General features: G+C 42.6%; 1 protein-coding gene across 2 annotated transcripts in view; it reads right to left on the bottom strand.

Annotated features, from left to right (window-relative positions):
• AMACR (alpha-methylacyl-CoA racemase) overlaps positions 1-22,906 on the bottom strand; it is a 97,859-nt gene that overhangs the window by 5,641 nt on the left and 69,312 nt on the right. Inside the window, exons 5-6 of one of the 2 annotated variants that reach the window (XR_013263967.1) lie at positions 22,652-22,838; positions 20,128-20,220 (exon numbers count right to left, since the gene is read on the bottom strand). Coding sequence is in view for 1 of the 2 variants with exons in the window: in XM_077462887.1 (XP_077319013.1) it covers positions 22,652-22,838 (187 nt within the window). In the remaining variant the exon portion in view is untranslated. The remainder of the gene's footprint in view (positions 1-20,127; positions 20,221-22,651; positions 22,839-22,906) is intronic. The other variant, XM_077462887.1, reaches the window with a different exon arrangement.

Below are 22,906 nucleotides of genomic sequence, written 5' to 3'. Positions count from 1 at the left end.
CCTGAAAGGTGCCAATTGTGGCGCCGGAGGGGGGGAGGGTTCCGATGAGCGGAAGGTCCACTTTAGGGTGGACCTCCGCTTTAACATTGCTCCCTGGGTGTGTCTACTAACTGTGTGGGGGATGGGCTGCCTGAAACAACACACAGATCCGTCTTCCTGCATAGCAGAAAGACAAGATCTCAGTGCAATCCCCTGTCAGAACGGAGATCTGCCTTGTCCACTTTGGCAGATCCCTGTTCTGTCTTTGCGAGTAATGATTGCAGGCGGACGCAGAGTCTGCCGAACCTACTGATTGGCTCCCCCGCTGGCCAATCAGTGTGTGTGCGCCCAAAGAAACCGTGTAGGAGTGCAACATACACCTACAGTGATTCACGCAGCCAAGCCAACCTGCTACAGTATAACTGCGAAAGCTGGTATGCAAGCGGTTATTATTATTGAGAAAGTGGTGTACTATTTGCATTTTGGTAGTTTTATTTTCTGTTATTTTTCAATCTATGTTATTAATTCTATGTTGTATTCGAATAGTATAGATGGTTTATTAAAGTATAGTTTTAATTTGTATCATTTAGTACCAATTGCTGTTATTGGTAATTTTATTGTGTCATTGTGTCTTGTTCTGTTCATTATTGTGATCGTGTATTGTCTTTGTTAAATGTAATTGTATCATAATAATTTCCCTTTGGGATTATTAAAGTATTCTCTATTTGAAAAGCTACATAAAAACAGAATGCAATGATTTGCAAATCTCATAAACCCATACTTGATTCACACAAAAAAATAGAAAACATATGAAATGTTTAATTTGAGAATTTGAATTACAATTGCGCGGTCATGCAACACTGTACCCAAATGACATTTTTTAATTTTGCTTCCCACAAATAGAGCTTTCTTTTAGTGGTATTTAATCACCGCTTTGTTTTTTGTTGTTTTGCAAAAAAATAAAATAAAAAAAGACAGAAAATGTTTAAGAAAATAAAAAAAGTTTCTTAGTTTCTGTCAGTAAATTTTGTAAATAAGTAATTTTTCTCCTTCACTGATGTGCGCTGATGAGGTGGCACTGATGGGCACTAATGAGGCGGCAATGATTATGTGGCACTAATATGCCGCACCGATGGGCACTGATATTCAGCACTGATAAGTGGCACTGGTGGGCACTGATAAGTGGCACTTATGAGCACTGATAGATGACACTGATGGGCACTGATGGACGGCACTAATGAGCATGGACTGAAAGGCAGCACTGACTGGCATCACTGATGGGCACTGACTGGTACTGCACTGATGACCAGTGCCCCAATTACCTGTACAGTCTCCCCTACAAGAAGATGCCACTGATCGGCTCTCCTCTCCTCACACTCTGTCAGTGTGAGGCAGGGAGAGGGGATAAATAGCACTTCCGCATTTACATGTGATCAGCTATGATTGGACACAGCCGATCACATGGGTAAGGAGCTGTGTAATCGGCTCTTTACCGAGAACAGAGTCATGCCCTCATGACCCTGACTTTGTGCCCACAAAGTTGGGGTCATGCCCCTGTGGGCACACAAGAGCAGTGACACTGGGGCGACATTGCCTCAGAACGAGAGGGGATCCCACCTGTCATCATTTTACTATACGGCGAGTGGAAGGGAGTTAAAAAAAATATATAAGGTCATTTTTAAATTGATGGCAGCAACACGTCTCAAAAAAGTTAGGACAGGACAACAAAAAGCTGGCTAAATAAGTGATACCAACAAGAAAGCACTAGAAGGTCATTTTGCAGCTAAATGAGTATAGAAAGAGCAACTTGAGTGAGTCAGAGTGTCTAGAAATAATGATTGGCAGAGGGTCACCAATCTGTGAAAAGCTGCATCTAAAAATTGTTGAACAATTTCAGAACAATGTTCCTCCACATAAAATTTCAAAGACTAAATATATCATCACCTATAGTACATAATATAGTACAAAATATAGTCAAAGGAATACAAGAATCTTGAGAAATCAGTGTGCAAGGAACAAAGCCAATACAATATTGGATGCCTGTGATCTTTGTGCCCTCATATGGCACCGCATTAAAAACAGGCATGATTCTGTGATGGACATCACTGCATGGACTTAAAGTTAAAGCTCTATCGTGCAAAGAAGAAGCCATATCTGAACATGATCCAGAAAAGCCACCGTCTTATCTGGGCCAAAGCTTATTTAATCACTTGCTGCCCGCCCACCGTCAAATGACGGAGGGATGGTGCAGCTCTCATTCTGGGTGGACGGCATATGACCATGTACCCGATCGGAAGCTCTCGCGTGCCCGCTGGGGCAAGCAGCGCTGTGATCGCGGTCGCGCAGTGTTGCGAGGACACAGCGAGACCCAATCTCTGTAAAGAGCCGCTGATGCGTCTCTTGAATCATGTGATCGTCTGTCTCCAATCACAGCCGGTCACTTGTAAACAAGGAAGTGCTGGTAATTGGCGCTCCTTGCCTCACACTGAGAGTGCGGCATCTCCTTCGCAGGGGACAGCAAGAGATGTAATCAGGGCACTGATGATCAGTGTCCGGATTACTTTAGAGTGCCACCAGTGCCAGCAACCAGTGCCCACCAGTGTCAGCAATCAGTGCCCACCAGTGATGCCAGTCAGTGCTGGCTTTCAGTGCCTATCAGTGCTGCCCATCAATACCCATCAGTAAAGCCCATCAATGCCCATCAGTTACGCCTATCAGTGCCACCCAATGCCCATCAGTTACGCCTATCAGTGCCACCCAATGCCCATCAGTGCCACCCATCCATAGTGCCCATCAGTGGTAGCTATCAGTGCCTGTCACTGCCACTTATCAATGCCCACCAGTGTTGCCTATCAGTGCTCACCAGTGCCACCTATAAGTGCCCATAAGTGCAGAATATTAGTGCCTCCTCATCAATGTCACCTAATCAGTGCCCATAAGTGCGGCCTCATCAGTGCACATCAGTGAAGGAGAAAAATTACTTATTTACAAAAATTTACTGACAGAAACAAAGAATTTTTATTTTTCAATTTTATTTTTTAATATATAAAACTCCCAGCAGTGATTAAATACCACCAAAAGAAAGTTCTATTTGTGTGAAGAAAATGATAAAAATTGCACATGGTTACAGTGTAGCATGACCGTGCAATTGTCAATCGAAGTGTGAGAGCGCTTAAAGCTGAAAAATGGAATGGGCAGGGAGGGGGTGAAAGTGCCCTGTAGGTTAGTGCATATGCTCCCATTCAAACAACGTTTTTTTTCCGGGAAGTCCTTACATATTTCAGCAGGACAATGCCAAGTCGTATACTGCATCTCTGACAACAGCATGGGTTCGTAGTCGTCTGGGTGCTTAACTGGCCTGCCTGCAATCCAGACCTTTCACCTATTGAAAATATTAGGCACATCTTGAAATGAAAAATACAACAAAGATGACCCAGGACTGTTGAGCAGTTAGAATCCTATATCAGGCAAGAATGGGACAGTATAGGCACAAATACAAAACACTTAGGCCGCGTACACACGCGGGGACTGTTCGCCCAACTTTGTCCGTCAAACAGTTTCGGCAAACAGTCCGCTCAAAATTAGCATGAACGGACATGGCCACACACGACGGACGAACAGTTTGCTGAAACCGTGCGCGATGACGTGAACGGCACGTACGACGGGACGAAAAATACGACGTCCTATACACTGCATTATAACTTTCGGCGTGTAAATCCTTTCTGAGCATGCGCGGAACTTAGTTTGACGAACAAGCCTACACACGAGCGGACTGTTCGCTGAAACAAGGTTTCAGCGGACAGTTTTTCGGAAATTCCGAAAAACCTTGTTCGTCAAACTGTCCGCTGAAACTGTCCGCTGAAAGCCCACACACGAGCGGACTGTCCGCCCAAACACTGTTCAGCGGACAAAGTTGGGCGAACAGTCCGCCCGTGTGTACGCGGCCTAACATTATTTTACTATACATATCATGCATACATGACTTGGTTCAACGTGGTTTACAAATGAATATATGAATACTACCGCCTCATTAAACTACTATAAAGGGACTGACTGAGCCAGTCCAAAATGTATAAACATCATAAACTGGATGTGGTTTTTTCCTCCTCTTCCAACAATTTTCTATCTCATAAAGCAGAGGAATTTGTGAACTTTAGAAGAAGAATCTTAAGCTTTTAGATCCACAAGAAAAAACTTGAAAGCATGCTTAATTTAACTATTAAATAGAGCAAGGAGACCATGCTTTGTGTCACACGGTAAGCCTTTTGTCTCAGTGGGAAGGGTATTATAGAGTAGACTAATACATATTCTGTTCCAAATAGATAAAGACGAAGCATAAAATCTAAAGGTCAGTTCAAGACGTCGGATAATTTCCTTGACACGTATTTTCTCTATAATTGTCGGGTTGTTTCATAAAAGATCACATCTGGATTTCACGGAAACATACCAAAAACAACTGAAAATCAACAGGAAGGTTGGATCTAATAGTCAAGCTTTCTAGGGGAGGGTTGGGTAAGGGCACTTGTAGGTTTGAATGAAAGTTCCACCTTTGATAGAAAATTGATACAATAATATAATTGCCACACACGCCATTGTATAACTAAATAGTATTTCTAGCGTTTCATTTCATTCTGCACTCAGCGATGATATTGAAATCAGGCAAAACAACTCAACTGTTGCTTATTTGCAACCATGGCTAATCGCTTTGTTCAGAGCTCCCCTGGAAATCGAATGCCCTGCATAGAAAGTCTAACTTCAGACTAGGGCTGAAACAACTAATCGATTAATCGACAACTAATCGATTATGAAAATAATCGATTACTATTTTCATAATCGAGTAATCGGCCAGTAACATAATGGGGTTAAAAAAAAACTAAAATGAGCCCTTTATAGTACAAAAAGAGCAAATCGCTACTGGAAATATTACTTTCACTGTCCCATAGTAAAAAATGAACCCCTCTGATGGTTTTCCCGACTGAATTCCGACGGAATTCGGCTCAAGCTGTCTTGCCTACACATGGTCACATCAAATTCCGATAGTTTATAACGAGGTGACGTACAACACGTACGACGTGACTAGAAAAAGGAAGTTCAATAGTCGGTAGCCAACAGCTTCTGTCTCGTAGTTGAATCTGAGCATGCGTGATTTTTGGCGTGTCGGAATTGCATACACACGATCGGAATTACCGATAAAATTTTTTCCATCGGGCAAATTGAGAACATGCTATCAATTTTTGGCTGGCGGAAATTCGGACAGCTAAATTCCGATGGAGCATACACACGGTCGCATTTTCCCATGAAAAGCTCTCACCTGTGTTTTTCTGGCTGGAATTCCGATCGTGTGTACGCGGCATTACAGTTGCGATTATTTGCTCTTTTTGTACTAATTTTTTGTTTTTTTAACCCCATTATGTTAGCTCTGGGTCACTTTTGGTGCTTTTTGCAGAAACACAGTTCATTTACATGGTTTCCTATGGGACATGTTCACATCCATGATTTTTTCAGCTGCTGCGTAGTTGGAAAAGACAAGGACTTTTTTTTTTTTTAATGCAAGATGGTGCCATTTTGTTTTTTTGGTTCAATATACTTCAATGGAGAAGCTGCAGAAAAGCATGTAATAAACACAATTTGTGTTTTTTAATCTGCCCAACAACAAATTGGCCAAAAAAATATGTAAAAATGCAAATCGCAGCAAAATTACTTTTTTTTTTTTTTGTTAAAGGTTAGTAACCGATTAATTGAAACCACAATCGGTCAACTAATCGATTATAAAAATAATCGTTAGTTGCAGCCCTACTTCAGACACACAACACCCATCTCTGTCCTTGAATCCGAACTCCTGGAAACCACTAAATATACGCAAGAAAAAAGTCTCTTTTCCCCATGTTCGGTGTTGATAATAGCGGCAATGTAGATAATACCTGCAACATCTGGCTATGGATGATCATGTGACAGTATTGGTATCTAGCTCAGCACTGTCACATATGGGTGGGGAGCGGCAAGCCCTGTGTAATGGCTTTTACCAATTAGAAATCCAAGTAGAGCTTACAAAGGCACACTTACAGAGCCCCATAAAAGTGATCTCTAGAGCCGCCTAGATCACTTTCATCAGAAAGCCCTTTAGCAGCTGGTTGAAAAAAAAGACACCAGTCCATCCAGTTCAACCAGTGGTGTGTATGTATATGTGTTTGATCGTATGATCGTTAAAGTGGTTGTAAACTCTCCCCCACAACTTTGTAAATCAGCATAAAAAACCCTAATGAACACTGCTTATAGATATCTCCCTACTTGCATAGTATTGTTGTAATCCTTTTTGTTCTTTAGAATGACGTCACTGAGCATGCCCATATCTCCAATGATTTACGGCACACTGCATAATCACTCAGAGCTTTCTCCTACACCCCATGTGACCATGTGACATCACATACAGTGTAAAGCAGGGCATGGGACAGCATTACTGCAGTCTTATCAGCTGAAGCTGATAGGACTCACACAGGCAAACACTAGATCAGCACAAGTAAATACTGTGAAATAAAACAAGTCAGCTATGAGCAGGGAAGCAGGGTTGCCATATAAACGTTGGATTGAGAAGGAGGCTTGGTTAACAGTACAGGAAGTACTCAATGTAAGGGCGGAAATACACTCCACTATGGACTCAGAAAACAATACTTAAGATAGCGCTGTCTTATCCCTGGAAACAAGTTTTTTAAAGTCTATTTAAACAGTAAGTAATTTGCAATTTAGGCTGGATTACAGTGGCTATAGTTTGATAATTACTTATTATACTGGACTAAATGAAAAGAAGAATCATATTGGGAGAGTTTACTTGCTCTTTAAGATGCCCATCGAATCGTTTTTATTAAACTATCGACGTTCCCTGCTTGTACCACTGCATGTGGAAGAGAATTCCACATCCTTATCACTCTGACAATAAAAAACCCTCTACACCGTTTAAGGTTAAACTGCTTCTCTTCCAATTTCAATGCAAGGCCGTTTGTCTTTTTAAACTCCCTCCCACTGAAAAAAAATGTCCCTGTGCTAGGGTCACCAGTACGGTATTTGTATATCGATGTCATATCCCCTCTCAAGAATCCCCTCCCAAGTTCAATGCTTGTAGTCTTTCTCCATAACTTTGGTCCTGCAGTCTCTTTTTATTATATTTGTAGCCCTTCCCTGAACTCTCTCCAGTTCCAGCACATCCTTCCTGAGGACTGGTGCCCAGAACTGGACAGCATAGTCAAGATGAGGCCAGACCAGAGTCTGGTATAGCGGGAGAATTATCGTTTTATCTCTGGAATTAATCCTCTTTTTAATGCATGCCAATATTCTGTTGGCTTTGCTTGCAGCTGCTTGGCATTGCATGCCATTGCTGAGCTTGTCATCTACTAGGACCCCCAGGTCCTTTTCCATCCTAGATTCCCCCAGAGGTTCTCCCCCCAGCAAGCAACTTGCTTTCGTATTTTTAGCACCCAAATGCATTACTTTACATTTTTCAATATTAAACTCCCTTTGCCAAGTAGTTGGCCAACCCATTATTTTATTTAGGTCTTCTTGTAAGGTGTCCACATCTTGCTGTGAAGTTATTGCCCTGCTTAGGCAAGTCATTTTGTTTATCTTTTACCTATAGGTAAGCCTATAATAAGGCTTATCTGTAAGTACTGTAAATATCTCCTAAACCTGCACTGTTTAGGAGATATTTACTTGTGTAGCAGCTGGTGATGTCACCAGTGTATACGCTCTGAAGCAACGGCATACTTGTGCCATTCCTTCAGAGCTCTGTGCCGTGACCTGTGACTCCCGCATGCATGCACTGGAGTGACATAATCGTGACTCGCCCATTCAAACCGCTGAAGCCAGCAAACCCGGAAGGAAGACCGGTTGAAGATTGAAGCCCTGTCAGCGGTGACTGCGCAGCGCTGGAAAGCTTAATTTTTAGGTAAGGTTCACATAGTGTGCTAGTATGCAGTGCATACTAGCACATTATAACATTGCCTTGCAGGATGAAAAGTTTTTTTTTTCTTTTGATCAGTTTACTACCACTTTAAAGTGAAAGTTCAGTCAAACAACTATATATATGCTGTGGGGGTGTTTAGCAGCTGCAGGGACAGGACGACTGGTTGCAATCGAGGGAAAGATGAATGCGGCCAAGTACAGGGATATCTTGGACAAAAAACTTCTCCAGAGTGCTCAGGACCTCAGAATGGGCTGAAGGTTTACCTTCCAACAAGACAATGACCCTAAGCTAAAATAACGGAGTGGCTTCACAACAACTCTGTGACTGTTCTTGAATGGTCCTGCCAGAGCCCTGACTTAAACCCAATTGAGCATCTCTGGAGAGACCTAAAAATGGCTGTCCACCAACGTTTACCATCCAACCTGACAGAACTGGAGAGGATCTGCAAGGAGGAATGGCAGAGGATCCCCAAATCCAGGTGTGAAAAACTTGTTGCATCTTTCCCAAGAAGACTCATGGCTGTATTAGATCAAAAGGGCGCTTCTACTAAATACTGAGCAAAGGGTCTGAATACTTAAGACCATGTGATATTTCAGTTTTTCTTTTACTAAATCTGCAAAAATGTCAACAATTCTGTGTTTTTCTGTCAATTTGGGGTGCTGTGTGTACATTAATGAGGAAAAAAAAAGAACTTTAATGATTTTAGCAAATGGCTGCAATATAACAGAGAGTGAAAAATGTATGGGGGTCTGAATACTTTCCGTCACCACTGTACATCTACTCCCATTCCATTCTAAGCCTATTCTATCTACACTGTGAAAGGAATACTTACTTCTGAGGGTGCCCCAGCCCGAGTCCCAATGGTGGCTTCAGTGAAGAAAAGAGATCACTGACAACGGCTGCAGTGCCTGTGTGATGATTTTACCCATAGGCTTGGTAAGGGGCATTCACTGTCCCTCCTATTCTGTAAAGCTGGCACTGGGACCCAATAATGGGACTGGACAGGCTTTTATAGATAGATTTATAGTGCCTTGGTAGATAAGGGGTTAACCACTTACGGACCCCACGCTGCAGTTTTACGGCGGCTGTTTGAAGGAGGACATCGTTGTTATGGCAGCAGCTAGCTGCCATAACCCCAGTATCCCCTTCTTCAGCGGGCAGTCCGCTACAAGATAAAAGTGGTCCCTGCAGCAGAGATCACTTATCGGTGGCGGGAGAGGGCCCCCTCTCCTGCCGTGATCCGGTGACTTACGCCGCTCACCGGAGCTGTCAGCAGCGGCGGAGGTGATCGCGTCCTTTCTGTAGCTGTCATTGGAGACGAGTGAGGGGAAGATGGCCCCCACCCGTCTCCATACAATTGCTGGGCGGAAGCGACGCCAACACGTCACTTCCACGCACAGCTCTTAAAGGGCCAATTTTTTTTAATGATTTTTTTAAAAATTACATTACTTTTATTTATTTATTTATTGCATTTTTGTCTAAATATGAGATTGGAGGATGTTTTCACCCCAGATCTCATATTTAAGAAGACCTGTCATTTTTTTTCTACATTTCTTGTAATAGGAATAAAAGTGACTTTTTTTTTTTAAACAGTGTAAAAATAAAAGGTAAAATAAATAATAATAATAAAAAGTTTTTTTAAATGCGCCCTGTCCCACCGAGCTCGCGTGCAGAAGTGAACGCATAAGCGAGTAGCGCCCGCATATGAAAACGGTGTTCAAACCACATGTGAGGTAGCGCCACGATCGGTAGAGCGAGAGCAATAATTCTAGCCCTAAACCTCCTCTGTAAGAAAAAAACATGCAACCTGTACAATTTTTTAAGGGTCGGCTATGGAGATTTTTAAGGGTAAAAGTTTGTCGTCATTCCACGAGCGAGCACAATTTTGAAGCGTGACATGTTGGGTATAAATTTACTCGGCATAACATTATATTTCACAATATAAAAAAAAATGGGCTAATTTTACTGCGGTCTTATTTTTTTTATCCAAAAAAGTGCGCTTCCAAGACCACTGTGCAAATACGGTGTGAAAAACAGTATTGCAACGACTGTCATTTTATTCTCTAGGGCAGTGATGGTGAACCTTGGCACCCCAGATGTTTTGGAACTACGTTTCCCATGATGCTCTGGAGCATCATGGGAAATGTAGTTCCAAAACATCTGGGGTGCCAAGGTTCGCCATCACTGCTCTAGGGTGTTAAAAAAAAAAACAATATACAATGTTTGCGGGTTCCAATTAATTTTCTAGCAAAAAAAAAAAATGTTTTAAAACATGTAAACACCAAAATCTCAAAACGAGGCTCGTCCTTAAAGTGGTTGTAAACCTTCCCCCACAACTTTGTCCCATGTAAATCAGCATAAAAAACCCCCAATGAACACTGCTTGTAGATATCTCCTTACTTGCTTAGTATTGTTGTAATCCTTTTTGTTCTTTAGAATGGTGTCACTGAGCATGCCCATATCTCCCCTGATTTACGGCACACTCTCTATGTGCTTATCTATCTGTTATCAGGACTTCCTACGGCACACAGTACTGAACTCCCAGGAGGCTGCAGAATCATTCTGAGCTTCCTCCTACACACCATCTGACCATGTGACATCCCATGCAGTGTAAAGCAAGGCATGGGACAGCATTACTGCAGTCTTATCAGCTGAAGCCGATAGGACTCACACCGGCAAACACAAGTAAATACTATGAAATAAAACAAGTCAGCTATGAACAGGGAAGCAGGGTTGCCATAGAAACGTTGGATCAAGAAGGAGGCTTGGTTAACAGTACAGGAAGTGCTCAATGTAAGGGCGGAAATACACTCCACTGTGGACTCAGAAAACAATACTTAAGATGGCGCTGCCTAACCCCTGGAAACAAGTGTTTTTAAAGTTTCTTTAAACAGTAAGTAATATGCGATTTGGGCTGGATTACAGTGGCTATGGTTTGATAATTACTTATTATACTGAACTAAATGAAAAGCAGCATCAGAGTGGGAAAGTTTACTTCCTCTTTAAGTGGTTAATGTGACTTTTTAGCTTGCTCTGCAAATCGCAGGATTACTTTCAGGACAGAATCAGTTTTCAAAGACATGCTGAAACAATAAATGGTGAACACAATCCTTCCTTGCCAGAGACGGGTTCAGTGTCTGCAAGGCTGCAGCACCAATCCACTTATCAGTCCAACATCCCCGGCTTATGTCACCCATGACTGAGATCCTGAGATACACATGGAAAGGCAGCAAGCAGACATGATATATTGTCAAGTGAAAATCCAGACAAATCTACTTCAGCAAAGCAACTAAATAGAACTCTGAAACACGCATAGGAAATCATTTATTTACCCGTCAAAAGAAAAAAGGAATATATACCGTATATACACTACTGGGATTCACCCACACCAGCTCATCTATGCTGCAAAGTGTATGGTGGGTGAAAACAACTTTCAAAGTCTCTTATGCCCTGTACACACGGTCGAAAATTCTGATGGAAAAATGTATGTTGTCGGAAAATCCGATCGTGTGTGGGCTCTATCGGACTTTTTCTGTCGGATTCTCCGACGCACATATTTTGAGAGCAGGATCTAAAATTTTCAGACAACAAAACCCGATCGCATAAATTCCGATCGTGTGTAGACAATTCCAATGGACAAAGCGCCACGCATGCTCAGAATAAACTAAGAGATGAAAGCTATTGGCTACTGGCCCGTTTATAGTCCCGACGTACGTGTTGTACATCACCGCGTTCTTGACGGTCAGATTGTCCGACAACCTTGTGTGACCGTGTGTATGCGACACAAGTGTCGGCAAAAATGTGATGGATTTTATGGTCGGAATGTCCGAGCGTGTGTACAGGGCATTATTCTGCAGTGTCAGTGCCCCGTGTCCGGTCTGCTATTTGTATTACTAGTCGCGGGGCAGGGCTGATCACATTTCAGAGGGAGGTAGAGCAGCGGCTGGCAGGAGGCGATAACGCTGCCTTCTTTGGGCAGTCCAACGAAATATGTTTGTGGGTACTATTTCCACCCCCTAAAGCATAATTCGTGCTTTCTGCTAAATAGATTCAGCAGGGGGCGTATTGGACATCTGCAAAGAGATCACTGCTTCCCTACGAAAGCTCCATAAAAATCCTGCGAATGTATTTTTTGTAAGGGGAAGCTTGAAGGAAATAATAAGTGTTTTACTAAGTATGTTTACCGTACGGCTGTTTAACTGGAAAATATTGTTCATATGGTAGGTAATGCTGCTGTCAAATATGACTAAAATAGGTTTTCAATGAAAATCTCCAGCGATCAACATGTGATGGAACACGTGAGGTCAATATTAAGCGCACTGCCTATGTAAATAGCAGCATACTGCCACAAGTTTCTTATTATACCTAAATGACTAGATCCAGCCGCTATTCACCGCGCACAGCCTGGACCCATTCATATGTGATAATCAGTGTTCATTCATGGAAAGAGAGCTGACAGATATAGGAAAGAAAGGCCTCCGATCTTACATAACAGAAGACGTCTCTCCTTCGAAGAACACCTTGCATGCATTCAAGAATTGCTTTGTCTGTGCACAAAGGAAGGAGACAATTTTACGGAAAGAGAAAATAATATACAGAAAGTTGGCAGGAAGGCAAACATTTTACAGCAAATTTAAAGGGTCATTAAATGAAATACCCTTTGGTGTGGATTTTTTTCCTGAATTTGCCACATAAAGGCGACCTTAACCACTTAAGCCCAGAACCATTTTGCAGGCCAACGGCCAGAGCACTTTTTTATGATTCGGCACTGCGTCGCTTTAACTGGCAACTGCGCGGTCATATGACATGGCTCCCAAAGAAAATGGATGCCCTTTTTTTCCCCACAAGTAGAGCTTTCTTTTGGTGGTATTTGATCACCTTTGCGGTTTTTATTTTTTGCGTTATAAACAAAAAACTATTTTGAAAAAAGAAACACATTATTTTTTACATTTTGCTATAATAAATATCCCCCAAAAATATATAAAAAAAACGTTTTTTGTTCCTCAGTTTAGGCCGATACGTATTCTTCTACATATTCTTGGTAAAAAAAAAAAAAAAAAAAAAATGTTTATCGATTGGTTTGCACCAAAAGTTAGAGCGTTTACAAATAGGGGATAGCTTTATTGCATTTTTATTAATAAATTTTTTTTACTAGTAATGGCGGTGATCAGCGATTTTTATCGTGAAATGTATCGGCCTAAACTGAGGAAAAAAATTGTTTCTTTATATATTTTTGGGGGATATTTATTATAGCAAAATGTGAAAAGTAATGTTTTTTTTTTCAAAATTGTTGCTCTTTTTTTGTTTATGTTTTGTTTTATCGTGACTGCGACATTATGGCGGGCACATCGGACATTTTTGACACATTTTTGGGACCATTGTCATTTATACAGCAATCGGTGTTATACAAATGCACTGATTCCTGTGTAAATGACACTGGCAGTGAAGGGGTTAACCACTAGGGGGCGGGGAGGGGTTAAGTGTGCCCTGAGGAATGTTTCTAACTGTGGGGGACGTGGCTGTGTGTGACACGTCACTGATCTTTGCTTCCGATCACAGGGAGTAGAGGTCAGTGACACTGTCACTGGGCAGAACGGGGAGATGCTTGTTTACAATAGCATCTCCCCGTTCTTCCTTCCCGTGAGACAATCACGGGTATCCCCGCAGCGATTGAGTCTGCGGGACCCACGATCAGACTCACGGAGGTCCCAACTGGCGGCATGCATGCAATAGCATGGCGGCAAATTTAAAAGGGACAAACCTGCCTGTTCATGCCATTCTGCCAACATACATCCAATGAGTTAAACACATCCCAAGTGCATCACAACAAAAAGGTGTTACATGTTTTTAGCCACAGCCTATATATAAAAGCCTGTCCCCTGTCAGCATGCTAAAGAGAGAAACCCTTGTGGGGAAGTGGTGATCTATTTTCAGAGGTCTGCTGAGTCAGAGCCAGAACTCTCCAATCAGTGGGGAATATGAGCTTTTTCGGCTTGCAGAGCTATAGGTCTGACTCAGTACAGGGCATGCTAGACCTCTGAAAAGTGAAAAGTAACCACTGCTTCCTCCCAGAGAGCGAGGGTCCCCCTCTGCAGGTTGCTGGCAGGGGACAGGCCTCTGTACTCAGACTGTGACTGCTTCATAAATTAAACAAACTTTAAGAAATTGAACACCTTTTGTTTTGATGCACTGGAATGTATTAAGCAAATTTAAACTGAGGGTTCAGAATGCATGAGGATTAGAGCTGCACGATTCTGGCCAAAATGAGAATTACAATTTTTTTGCTTAGAATAAAAAGACCACAATTCTCACACGATTCTCGTGGCGTACAATCTTTCATATTATACAAAAAAAAAAAAATAATAATAATAATTGGGCTAACTTTACTGGTTAGTTTTTTTTATTTTATTCATTAAAGTGTAATTTTTTTTTCCCCCAAAAAATTGCATTTGAACGACCGCTGCACAAATACAGTGTGACATAAAATATTGCAACAACCACCATTTTATTCTCTAGGGATATATATACACACACACACACCATATTTATCGGCATAGCCGCCGAGAATGGCCGAGAGCTGCCATTTTTAAATGGCAAGGCTGCTAATGATACTGACAAGGCTGCAAGACAAGGCTGCAAATGACACTGACAAGGCTGCAAATGACACTGACAAGGCTGCATGACAAGGCTGCAGATGGACACTGACAAGGCTGCATTGATAGGCGCGTGTTATACATCGATAAATACGGAAATACGGAAAACCGGACACTGAGAGAAGAGGCCGAAGAGAGCGGAGAAGTCTGAAGTGACCCCCGAAGTCGGAAGAAGTCCCCGGAGCTGCCTAATAAATTACTTTAAAAACCTGTCTAGTGTGGTTTTTTATTGGCACCTTTTTTCCCTCAGGTGAATGGGTAGGGGTACGATGTACCCCATACTCAGATAGGGTGGGGAGCCAGGATCTAGGGGCCCCCTTATTAAAGGGGGCTCCCAGATAGCGATAAGCCCCCCGCCCGCAGACCCCAACAACCAACGGCCAGGGCTGTCGGGAAGAGGTCCCTCTCCTCATCAACATGGGGACAAGGTGCTTTTGGGTGGGGGGGCTACAGTGCGCTCCCCTTCACCAAAGTACCCACCCCCCATGTTGAGGGCATTCAGCCTGGTACGGTTTGGGGGGGCTTGCTATCCCTGCCTGAGTGAGACTCCTCACTCTCAGTGCCGCTGCCTCCTTTCACTATACATATACCGCCCGGAGAGTGACAGTCTGAGCAAACAATTCTCCAGGTGGCTGCACACTGAAGCCTCCTCTGCCCGTCCACCAAGGCGCATGAGGGGGGTCTGCACTGATTCAGGGGGGTGGTCTGCACTTATTGGGGTTATCCTGAGAGGGGTCTGCACTTATTGGGGGGTGGGGCTATCCTGAGAGGGTCTGCACTTATTGAGGGGGTTTATCCTGAGGGGGATCTGCACTTATTGGGGGGGTTATCCGGAGAGGGGTCTGCACTTATTGGGGGGTTATACGGAGACGGGGTCTGCACTTATTGGGGGGGGGTTTATCATGAGGGGGGTCTGCACTGATGTAGAGGGGTGGTTTATCCCGAGGGGGAGGTGTGCACTGATGGAGGGGGCGGTTTATCCTGAGGGGGGTCTGCACTGACGGAGGGGGTGGTTTATCCTGAAGGGAGTCTGCACTGATGGAGGGGGCGGTTTATCCTGAGGGGGGTCTGCACTGATGGAGGGGGCGGTTTATCCTGAGGGAGGTGTGCACTGATGGAGGGAGTGGTTTATCCTGAGGGGGATCTGTACTGAGGGGTGACTATAGTTGGCGGGTGGGAGGGTGACACCATGTTTTACCGCACCAGGTGACACCAACCTCAGTGACGCCACTGCCCTCCACCCCAGAAACCATTAGCTGTGGCAAGTTAATTGAACAAAGGAGCTGTCACAGGCTCTCATCAAGAATGTCCATCTATACCTGCTCCTTCTGCCCAGCTGCTCCATTCATAGAAGCCATACTACAGCTTCTATGAATGAGACAGGATCCATGCATGGAGGGGGCAGACCTATCAATCACCTGCTTGTCCTCCAGTTATAGAAGGCTGTACTATGGCTTCTATGAATAGAGTAGTTGAGCAGAATGTACCTTTTTATTTATTTATTTTTTTCATACACTGTACAGTGCATCATGGAAAGTATTCACAGTGCTTCACTTTTTCCACATTTTATTATGTTACAGTCTTATTCCAAAATGTATTAAATTCATTATTTTACTCAGAATTCTACAAATAATTACCAATAATGACAACGTGAAAGAAGTTTGTTTTAAATCTTTGCAAATTTATATATAAAAAAATAAATCACATGTACAGAAGTATTCACAGCCTTTGCCATAACATTTAAAGGGGTTCTGCACTCATAATACAACATTTGCCCATTCTGTTGCCTCTAGTTAATATATCTCATAATGCCACCTGTTTTTTTTTTTTGATTCACCTACCTTTTGTAATCTTCAGTAGTTTATTTTAAACCCCTGCGGCGATGGGCGGTCTCTTGCGGGGATCAGCGTCATTTCCTGTTGAAGCCCGCACTGTCTCCTGGGATCTCGTTCGTGTAATCCCAGGAGACATTGCGGCTAATGCACCCGACATCTCGCGAGATTTCGGGTGCTACAGCCGACATCTCGCGAGATTTCGGGTGCTACAGCCGACATCTCGCGTGATTTCGGTAATTACAGCCGAGATCTCGCGAGATCTCGGCTGTAATTACCAAAATCACGCGAGATGTCGGCTGTAGCACCCGAAATCTCGCGAGATGTCGGGTGCATTAGCCGCAATGTCTCCTGGGATTACACGAACGAGATCCCAGGAGACAGTGCGGGCTTCAACAGGAAATGACGCTGATCCCCGCAAGAGACCGCCCATCGCCGCAGGGGTTTAAAATAAACTACTGAAGATTACAAAAGGTAGGTGAATCAAAAAAAAAAAACAGGTGGCATTATGAGATATATTAACTAGAGGCAACAGAATGGGCAAATGTTGTATTATGAGTGCAGAACCCCTTTAAAATTGAGCTCAGGTGAATCCTGTTTCTACTGATCATCCTTGATATGTTTCTATAGCTTGATTGGAGTCCACCTGTGGTGAATTCAGTTGATTGCCCATGATTTGGAAAGGCACACACCTGTCTATATAAGGTCCCACAGTTAACAGTGCATGTCAGAGCACAAACCAAGCCATAAAGTCCAAGGAATTTTCTGTAGATCTCTAAGACAGGACTGTATTGAGACACAGATCTGGGGAATGGTACAGAAAAATGTCTGCATCATTGAAGGTCCCAGTGAGCACAGGGGCCTCCATCATCCATAAATGGAAGGAGTTTGGAACCACCAGGACTCTTCCCAGAGCCTGGCGCTCGGCCAAACTTAGTGATCGGGAAGAAGGGCGTTAGTCAGGGAGGTGACCAGGAACCCGATGGTCACTCTGACAGAGCTCCAATGTTTCTTTGTGGAGAAAGGAGAACCTTCCAGAAGAAAAAACATCTCTGCAGCACTCCACCAATCAGGCCCGTATGGTAGAGTGGCCAGACGGAAGCCACTCCTCAGTAAAAGGCACATGACAACCTGCCTGGAGTCTGTCAAAAGGCACCTGAAGGACTCTCAGACCATGAGAAACACAATTCTCTGATCTGATTAAACAAAGATTGAACTCTTTGGCTGGAATGGCAAGCATCAAATCTGGAGGAAACCAAACACCGCACATCACCTGGCCAATACCATCCCTACAATGAAACATAATGGTGGCCCCATCATGCTGTGGGGATGTTTTGCAGTGGCAGGAACTAAGAGACTAGTCGGGATCGAGGGAAAGATGAATGCAGCAATGTACAGAGACATCTTTGATGAAAACCTGCTCCGGAGCGCTCTGGAGCTCCGACTGGGGCGAAGGTTCATCTTCCAACAGGACAAAGACCCCAAGCACACAGCCAAGATAACAAAGGAGTGGCTATGGGACAACTCTGTGAATGTCCTTGAGTGGCCCAGCCAGAGCCCAGACTTGGACCCAATTGAACATCTCTGGAGAGAGCTGAAAATGGCTGTGCACCGACGCTCCCCATCCAATCTGAACTATGACTAAGCAACATATTTGGTGTGAAAGCAGCTGTACAGTTAGTTTGTATTGCCCTGTGATGCTTTGATATAATTTGTTTTAATAAAGGCAACCTTTTTTGGAGTGCAGCTATCCAGCGTTGTATTTTTCCATTATCTCAGTTACAAACAGAGCCAGCACCCTGCCTGATCACGGAGACAGCTGTTCTTAGGAAAGGTGATCACTTTGGAGCGGTGCACTCCCATCCCCATCCAACTTGATGGAGCTTGAGAGGTCCTGCAAAGAAGAATTGGAGAAACTACCCAAAAATAGGTGTGCCAAGCTTGTAGCATCATACTCAAAAAGACTTGAGGCTGTAATTGGTGCCAAAGGTGCTTCAACAAAGTATTGAGCAAAGGCTGTGAATACTTATGCACATGTAATTTATTTTGTTTTTTAATTTTAATAAATTTGCAAAGATTTCAAACAAACTTCTTCTTTCATGTTGTCATCATGGGGTATTGTTTGTAGAATTTTGAGAAAAATAATTAATTTAATCCACTTTGGAATAAGGCTGTAACATAACAAAATGTGGAAAAAGTGAAGTGCTGTTAATACTTTCCGGATGCACTGCATCCTGTATGGAAGTTTATAGTACTGCCATATACACGAGTACAGTGGCTCATATTTATTCATGTCAACGACAGGCTGTACACTGCACCCGGGCTGCCCGGGCAGGGGAAATAGGCTGAGAATTAAGTGAATCTGGCTCAGCCGTCCCATGAGCTAGAAGCCCTAAATGTCCCACTTTACTGGAAGCTTTAGATCGTGACATTTTGTAAACTCATTTTTGGAATTACATTTCCATATTAAAGCTTGTATGAGATTTCAGTCATCAGTTTTACATAATTTAATCTAGCAGCATGTCCTGTGACTCACTAAATGAAAGGATATTTGCAAATGAGTAAAGTGAGTTTGTGAAAGAAGAAGACAAAGTTATTTTATTGGCAAATTTCCACAGATCACTCCTTAGGACTGCATTGATTTCACCTGTCATAGTCATTGCATGGGAAGACCGAGATCGTTGAAGTGTTTTCATAGCGAATGAATCACGGAGACTGCAATGACTGCCATGCAATATCATTTAACACACCTGGGATTGACTGATATTGGTCTTGCTGTCAATAGACTGCAAATTGGATTTTACCTCCATGTTTATTCCCAAAGACTTCATTTTTATAATGAACAGAAGCATTATACATAAGAGTCATACTAATGTCATTTTCTGTAACCCAGATGACATTTCCCGTATAATTTTGTTCTGTGCTCTGTAGAGAATGCTGCAATGTACGTGTTTATTCTATCATCCGCAGCCTAGTTTTTGGTCTGATGGTAATAGAAATCAATTGCCTCGGTGCTGGTTCCCATCCTGGATATGCATGTAATAAAGTGTATCACAAAATAAAACTTTGTTTTTTCCCTTTTGGATAGAGCAGGGACCAGTTAGAACCTTTAAGATGCTCAATTAACCCTCTACACAAGGCCAAACACTGTTATGCCGCGTACACACGATCGGAATTTCGGCCAGCAAAAGACCGATGAGAGCTTTTCATCGGAAAATGCGACCATGTGTATGCTCCATCGGAATTTAGCTGGCCAAATTCCTGCCAGCAAAAATTTGATAGCATGTTCTCAATTTTCCCAATGGAAATTTCGATCGTGTGTATGCAATTCCGACACGCAAAAACTCACGCATGCTCAGATTCAACTACGAGATGGAAGCTATTGTCTACTAGGTATTGAACTTCCTTTTTCTAGTCCCATCGTACGTGTCGTACGTGTTGTGCGTCACCGCGTTCTTGGCGGTTGGAATTTGGTGTGACCGTGTGCAGGCAAGACAGTTTGAACGGAATTCCGTTGGAATTCTGATGGGAAAACCATCAGAGCTTTTTCCGACGAGAATTCCGATCGCATGTACGTGGCATTAGACATTTCCTGCAAATACTTACAAAGAAACTAATTGTTTGGTTCATATATATTGCAATGAATATTCAAGTTAGTTAACTGCGTCAATGTGTGGCACCTCTACTTTGCAGAATGTTAAATACTTACTTACAACTTGGGAGCGCTGCTCAGAGCACAGAAAAAGCTTCCCCCTGCAGTCCAGATTGGGTGCCAGTGTTCAAACAAGTTCCTCCAGGCTAGCTGAAACAGATGAGAAGACAGAAGGTGGAAACACTGCACACTAAAATCCATCCCCTATATAGAGAGAAGTAAAGATATGGCTTTAGCCCAAGCTCCTCCGGGCTATGCTCTTCTGGCATGTTTCACCCCATTCTACGATTAAGCCCCATAGGCAGGGCGAAACATGTTAGAGAAGCATAGCAAAGAGGAATCGAGGCTGAAGCCACATCTTTACCTCATTATATACTGTCTGGGTTCTGGTGTGCAGGGTTTCTAACTTTTATCTTCTGACTTACTTGCACTTACTGGAATCTTTTACATGGGTGGCCAGGAGTATGGTGAGGACAGCAAAAACAGACGGCTAAACCACTGTTTTAACACTCCTAAAGCTTACTATGCAGCTGGAGTATGAACTTAGCCCAAGAGTCAATGAATATGTGGACAGGGTTACTTAAGAATCTTAAGCCTTGATATGGGGACACACCCCTCAAGCACCTCATTTGATTGAAATATATTTAATTTATTTATTAACAAAAGGATCAATGGTATTTATACACCCCACCAACACCACATTTCCAATCTTGTGAGGACAGTTTGAGAAAAGCCCTTTTCTACCCAAGTGTGACTGTGCCATAGATACATGGTTCGATGAGTATGTTGTAGAGATATTCCTGGCCTCAAACCTACTGAATACCTTTGGGATGAAGTGGAATGAGTCAGGTCTTCTCATCCAACAATAGTATCTGGCCTCACAAATGTGCCTTTGGTTAAATGGGCACAAATTCCAGTTGACAAACTCCAAAATCTCGTAGAAAGCCTTCAAAGAAGAGTTGAGGATGCCAATAGCCACAAACTATGATCAACTTAATATTACTGCCTATGATTTTTGATGTCAAATAGGCTTACACAGTAGGTGTGATGGTCTGGTGTCCACAAAAAAAAATTGGCCATACAGTGTATGGAAGCTTTTTAGATTTGTGCAGAGACATTGTATCAGGTTACAATGTATAGTTTGGGTCAGTGACTAGATCAGGTTCTGTGTCTCTCATCTAACTCATCTTACCCCAAAGTGGCACTATATGTCCACTAAAGTATGTTTTGTGGAAGTAAATATTTAGAATTGTGCAAAGTAGAGCAGGGACTGGCCATGACAGATCACTTTGATGGACTTGGCCAGGTTGCACATGCATTGCTAAATATGTAAATGAAGAATGTTCTGTTTTTAAGGAAATGTTTGCTATAAAAGAGTTATGCCCCATACACACGGTTGGAAATTCTGATGGAAAAAGTCCAATTGGATTATGTTGTCAGAAAATCCAATCATGTGTGGGCTCTATCGGACTTTTTCCGTTAGATTTTCCACGCACAAAGTTTGAGAGCAGGATCTAAAATTTTCCGAAAACAAAATCCGATCGTTTAAATTCCGATCGTGTGTAGACAATTCTGATGGACAAAGTGCCACACATGATCAGAATAAACTAAGAGATGAAAGCTACTGGCTACTAGCCCGTTTATACTCCCAACGTACGTGTTTGACGTCACCTCGTTCCGAACAATCAGATTTGTCAAATTTCAAATTTGTGCGACTGTGTGTATGCAAGACAAGTTTGGCCCAAAATCCATTGGAAAAAATAAGACGAATTTTGTGGTCGGAATGTCCGACCGTGTGTATGGGGTAATAGGGTGAATAGCAGTGTGCAGATGGTTCATTGAAAATCTTTTCTCTCTGATGACCATTGTTCCAGTGTCAACAATGGAAAACTGGTTGTACACTGATAGTTTTTGTTATGTACAAGATCAATTTTCTAATGCAGGGATATGCAATTAGCGGACCTCCAGCTGTTGCAGAACTACAATTCCCATGAGGCATAGCAAGACTCTGACAGCCACAAGCATGACACCCAGAGGCAGAGGCATGATGGGACTTGTAGTTTTGCAACAGCTGGAGGTCCGCTAATTGCATATCCCTGTTCTAATGGTTAGTGAGGTCAAGCCCATGTTCATTTTTGACCATAATGACAAAAAATTTGAAGGAGCAGGATGAAACATTTTGCTCAAACACAATACTAACTGTGAATGTATTTTTTCATTCGAGGAAAAATCAAACATATTGTAATGAAACCTATTAAATACGTCAGGGATTCCATTCAAAAAGCAGATCTGGACAAAATTTTAAGGCTTTCAAACTAAATTAGTTGACTCTATGATGGCAAGAAAAAACTTTTTAAGAATGCTCTGATAACAATTTTCATATGAATGTTCCTAAGAAATTCTACTAATGTATGGCCAGCTTAGGAGATGATGTTCCCTCACGTTTAGAGAGATAGCCCTTTTTCAAATCTCAACAGGACAGAGACAGCAAAAAAAGCGACAAAAATACTAAACTGAGGTTAAGGATGCACTTTAACGGGTTCCTGACCTGATTTGCATTTGTGTCTTGCAATAAATTTACCTTTAAGAAGTTCTGTATAAAACTGTGGTTCGATTGCACCTACAGCCATGTATTTCCCATCAGAGGTTATATAGGTGCTGTAGAATGGAGCTCCACCATCCAGCAAGTTTTCGCCTCTTGGCTGGCTCCATAAACCCACATTCTGTGTCTTATAGACAAAAGACCCCAGGTAGGCCGCACCTTCTACCTAAACGAGAAAAGGGATAGTAATTATCAAAGAAAAACTATAATGGTTTTAAGTCAATTTTATTTATC

Source organism: Lithobates pipiens, unplaced genomic scaffold (assembly GCF_037356315.1).
Source record: "Lithobates pipiens isolate NorthernLeopardFrog02 unplaced genomic scaffold, aLitPip1_a1.2 Scaffold_3, whole genome shotgun sequence".
In the NCBI taxonomy this organism is placed as follows: domain Eukaryota; kingdom Metazoa; phylum Chordata; class Amphibia; order Anura; family Ranidae; genus Lithobates; species Lithobates pipiens.
This window is presented reverse-complemented; position numbering and strand designations above follow the sequence as displayed.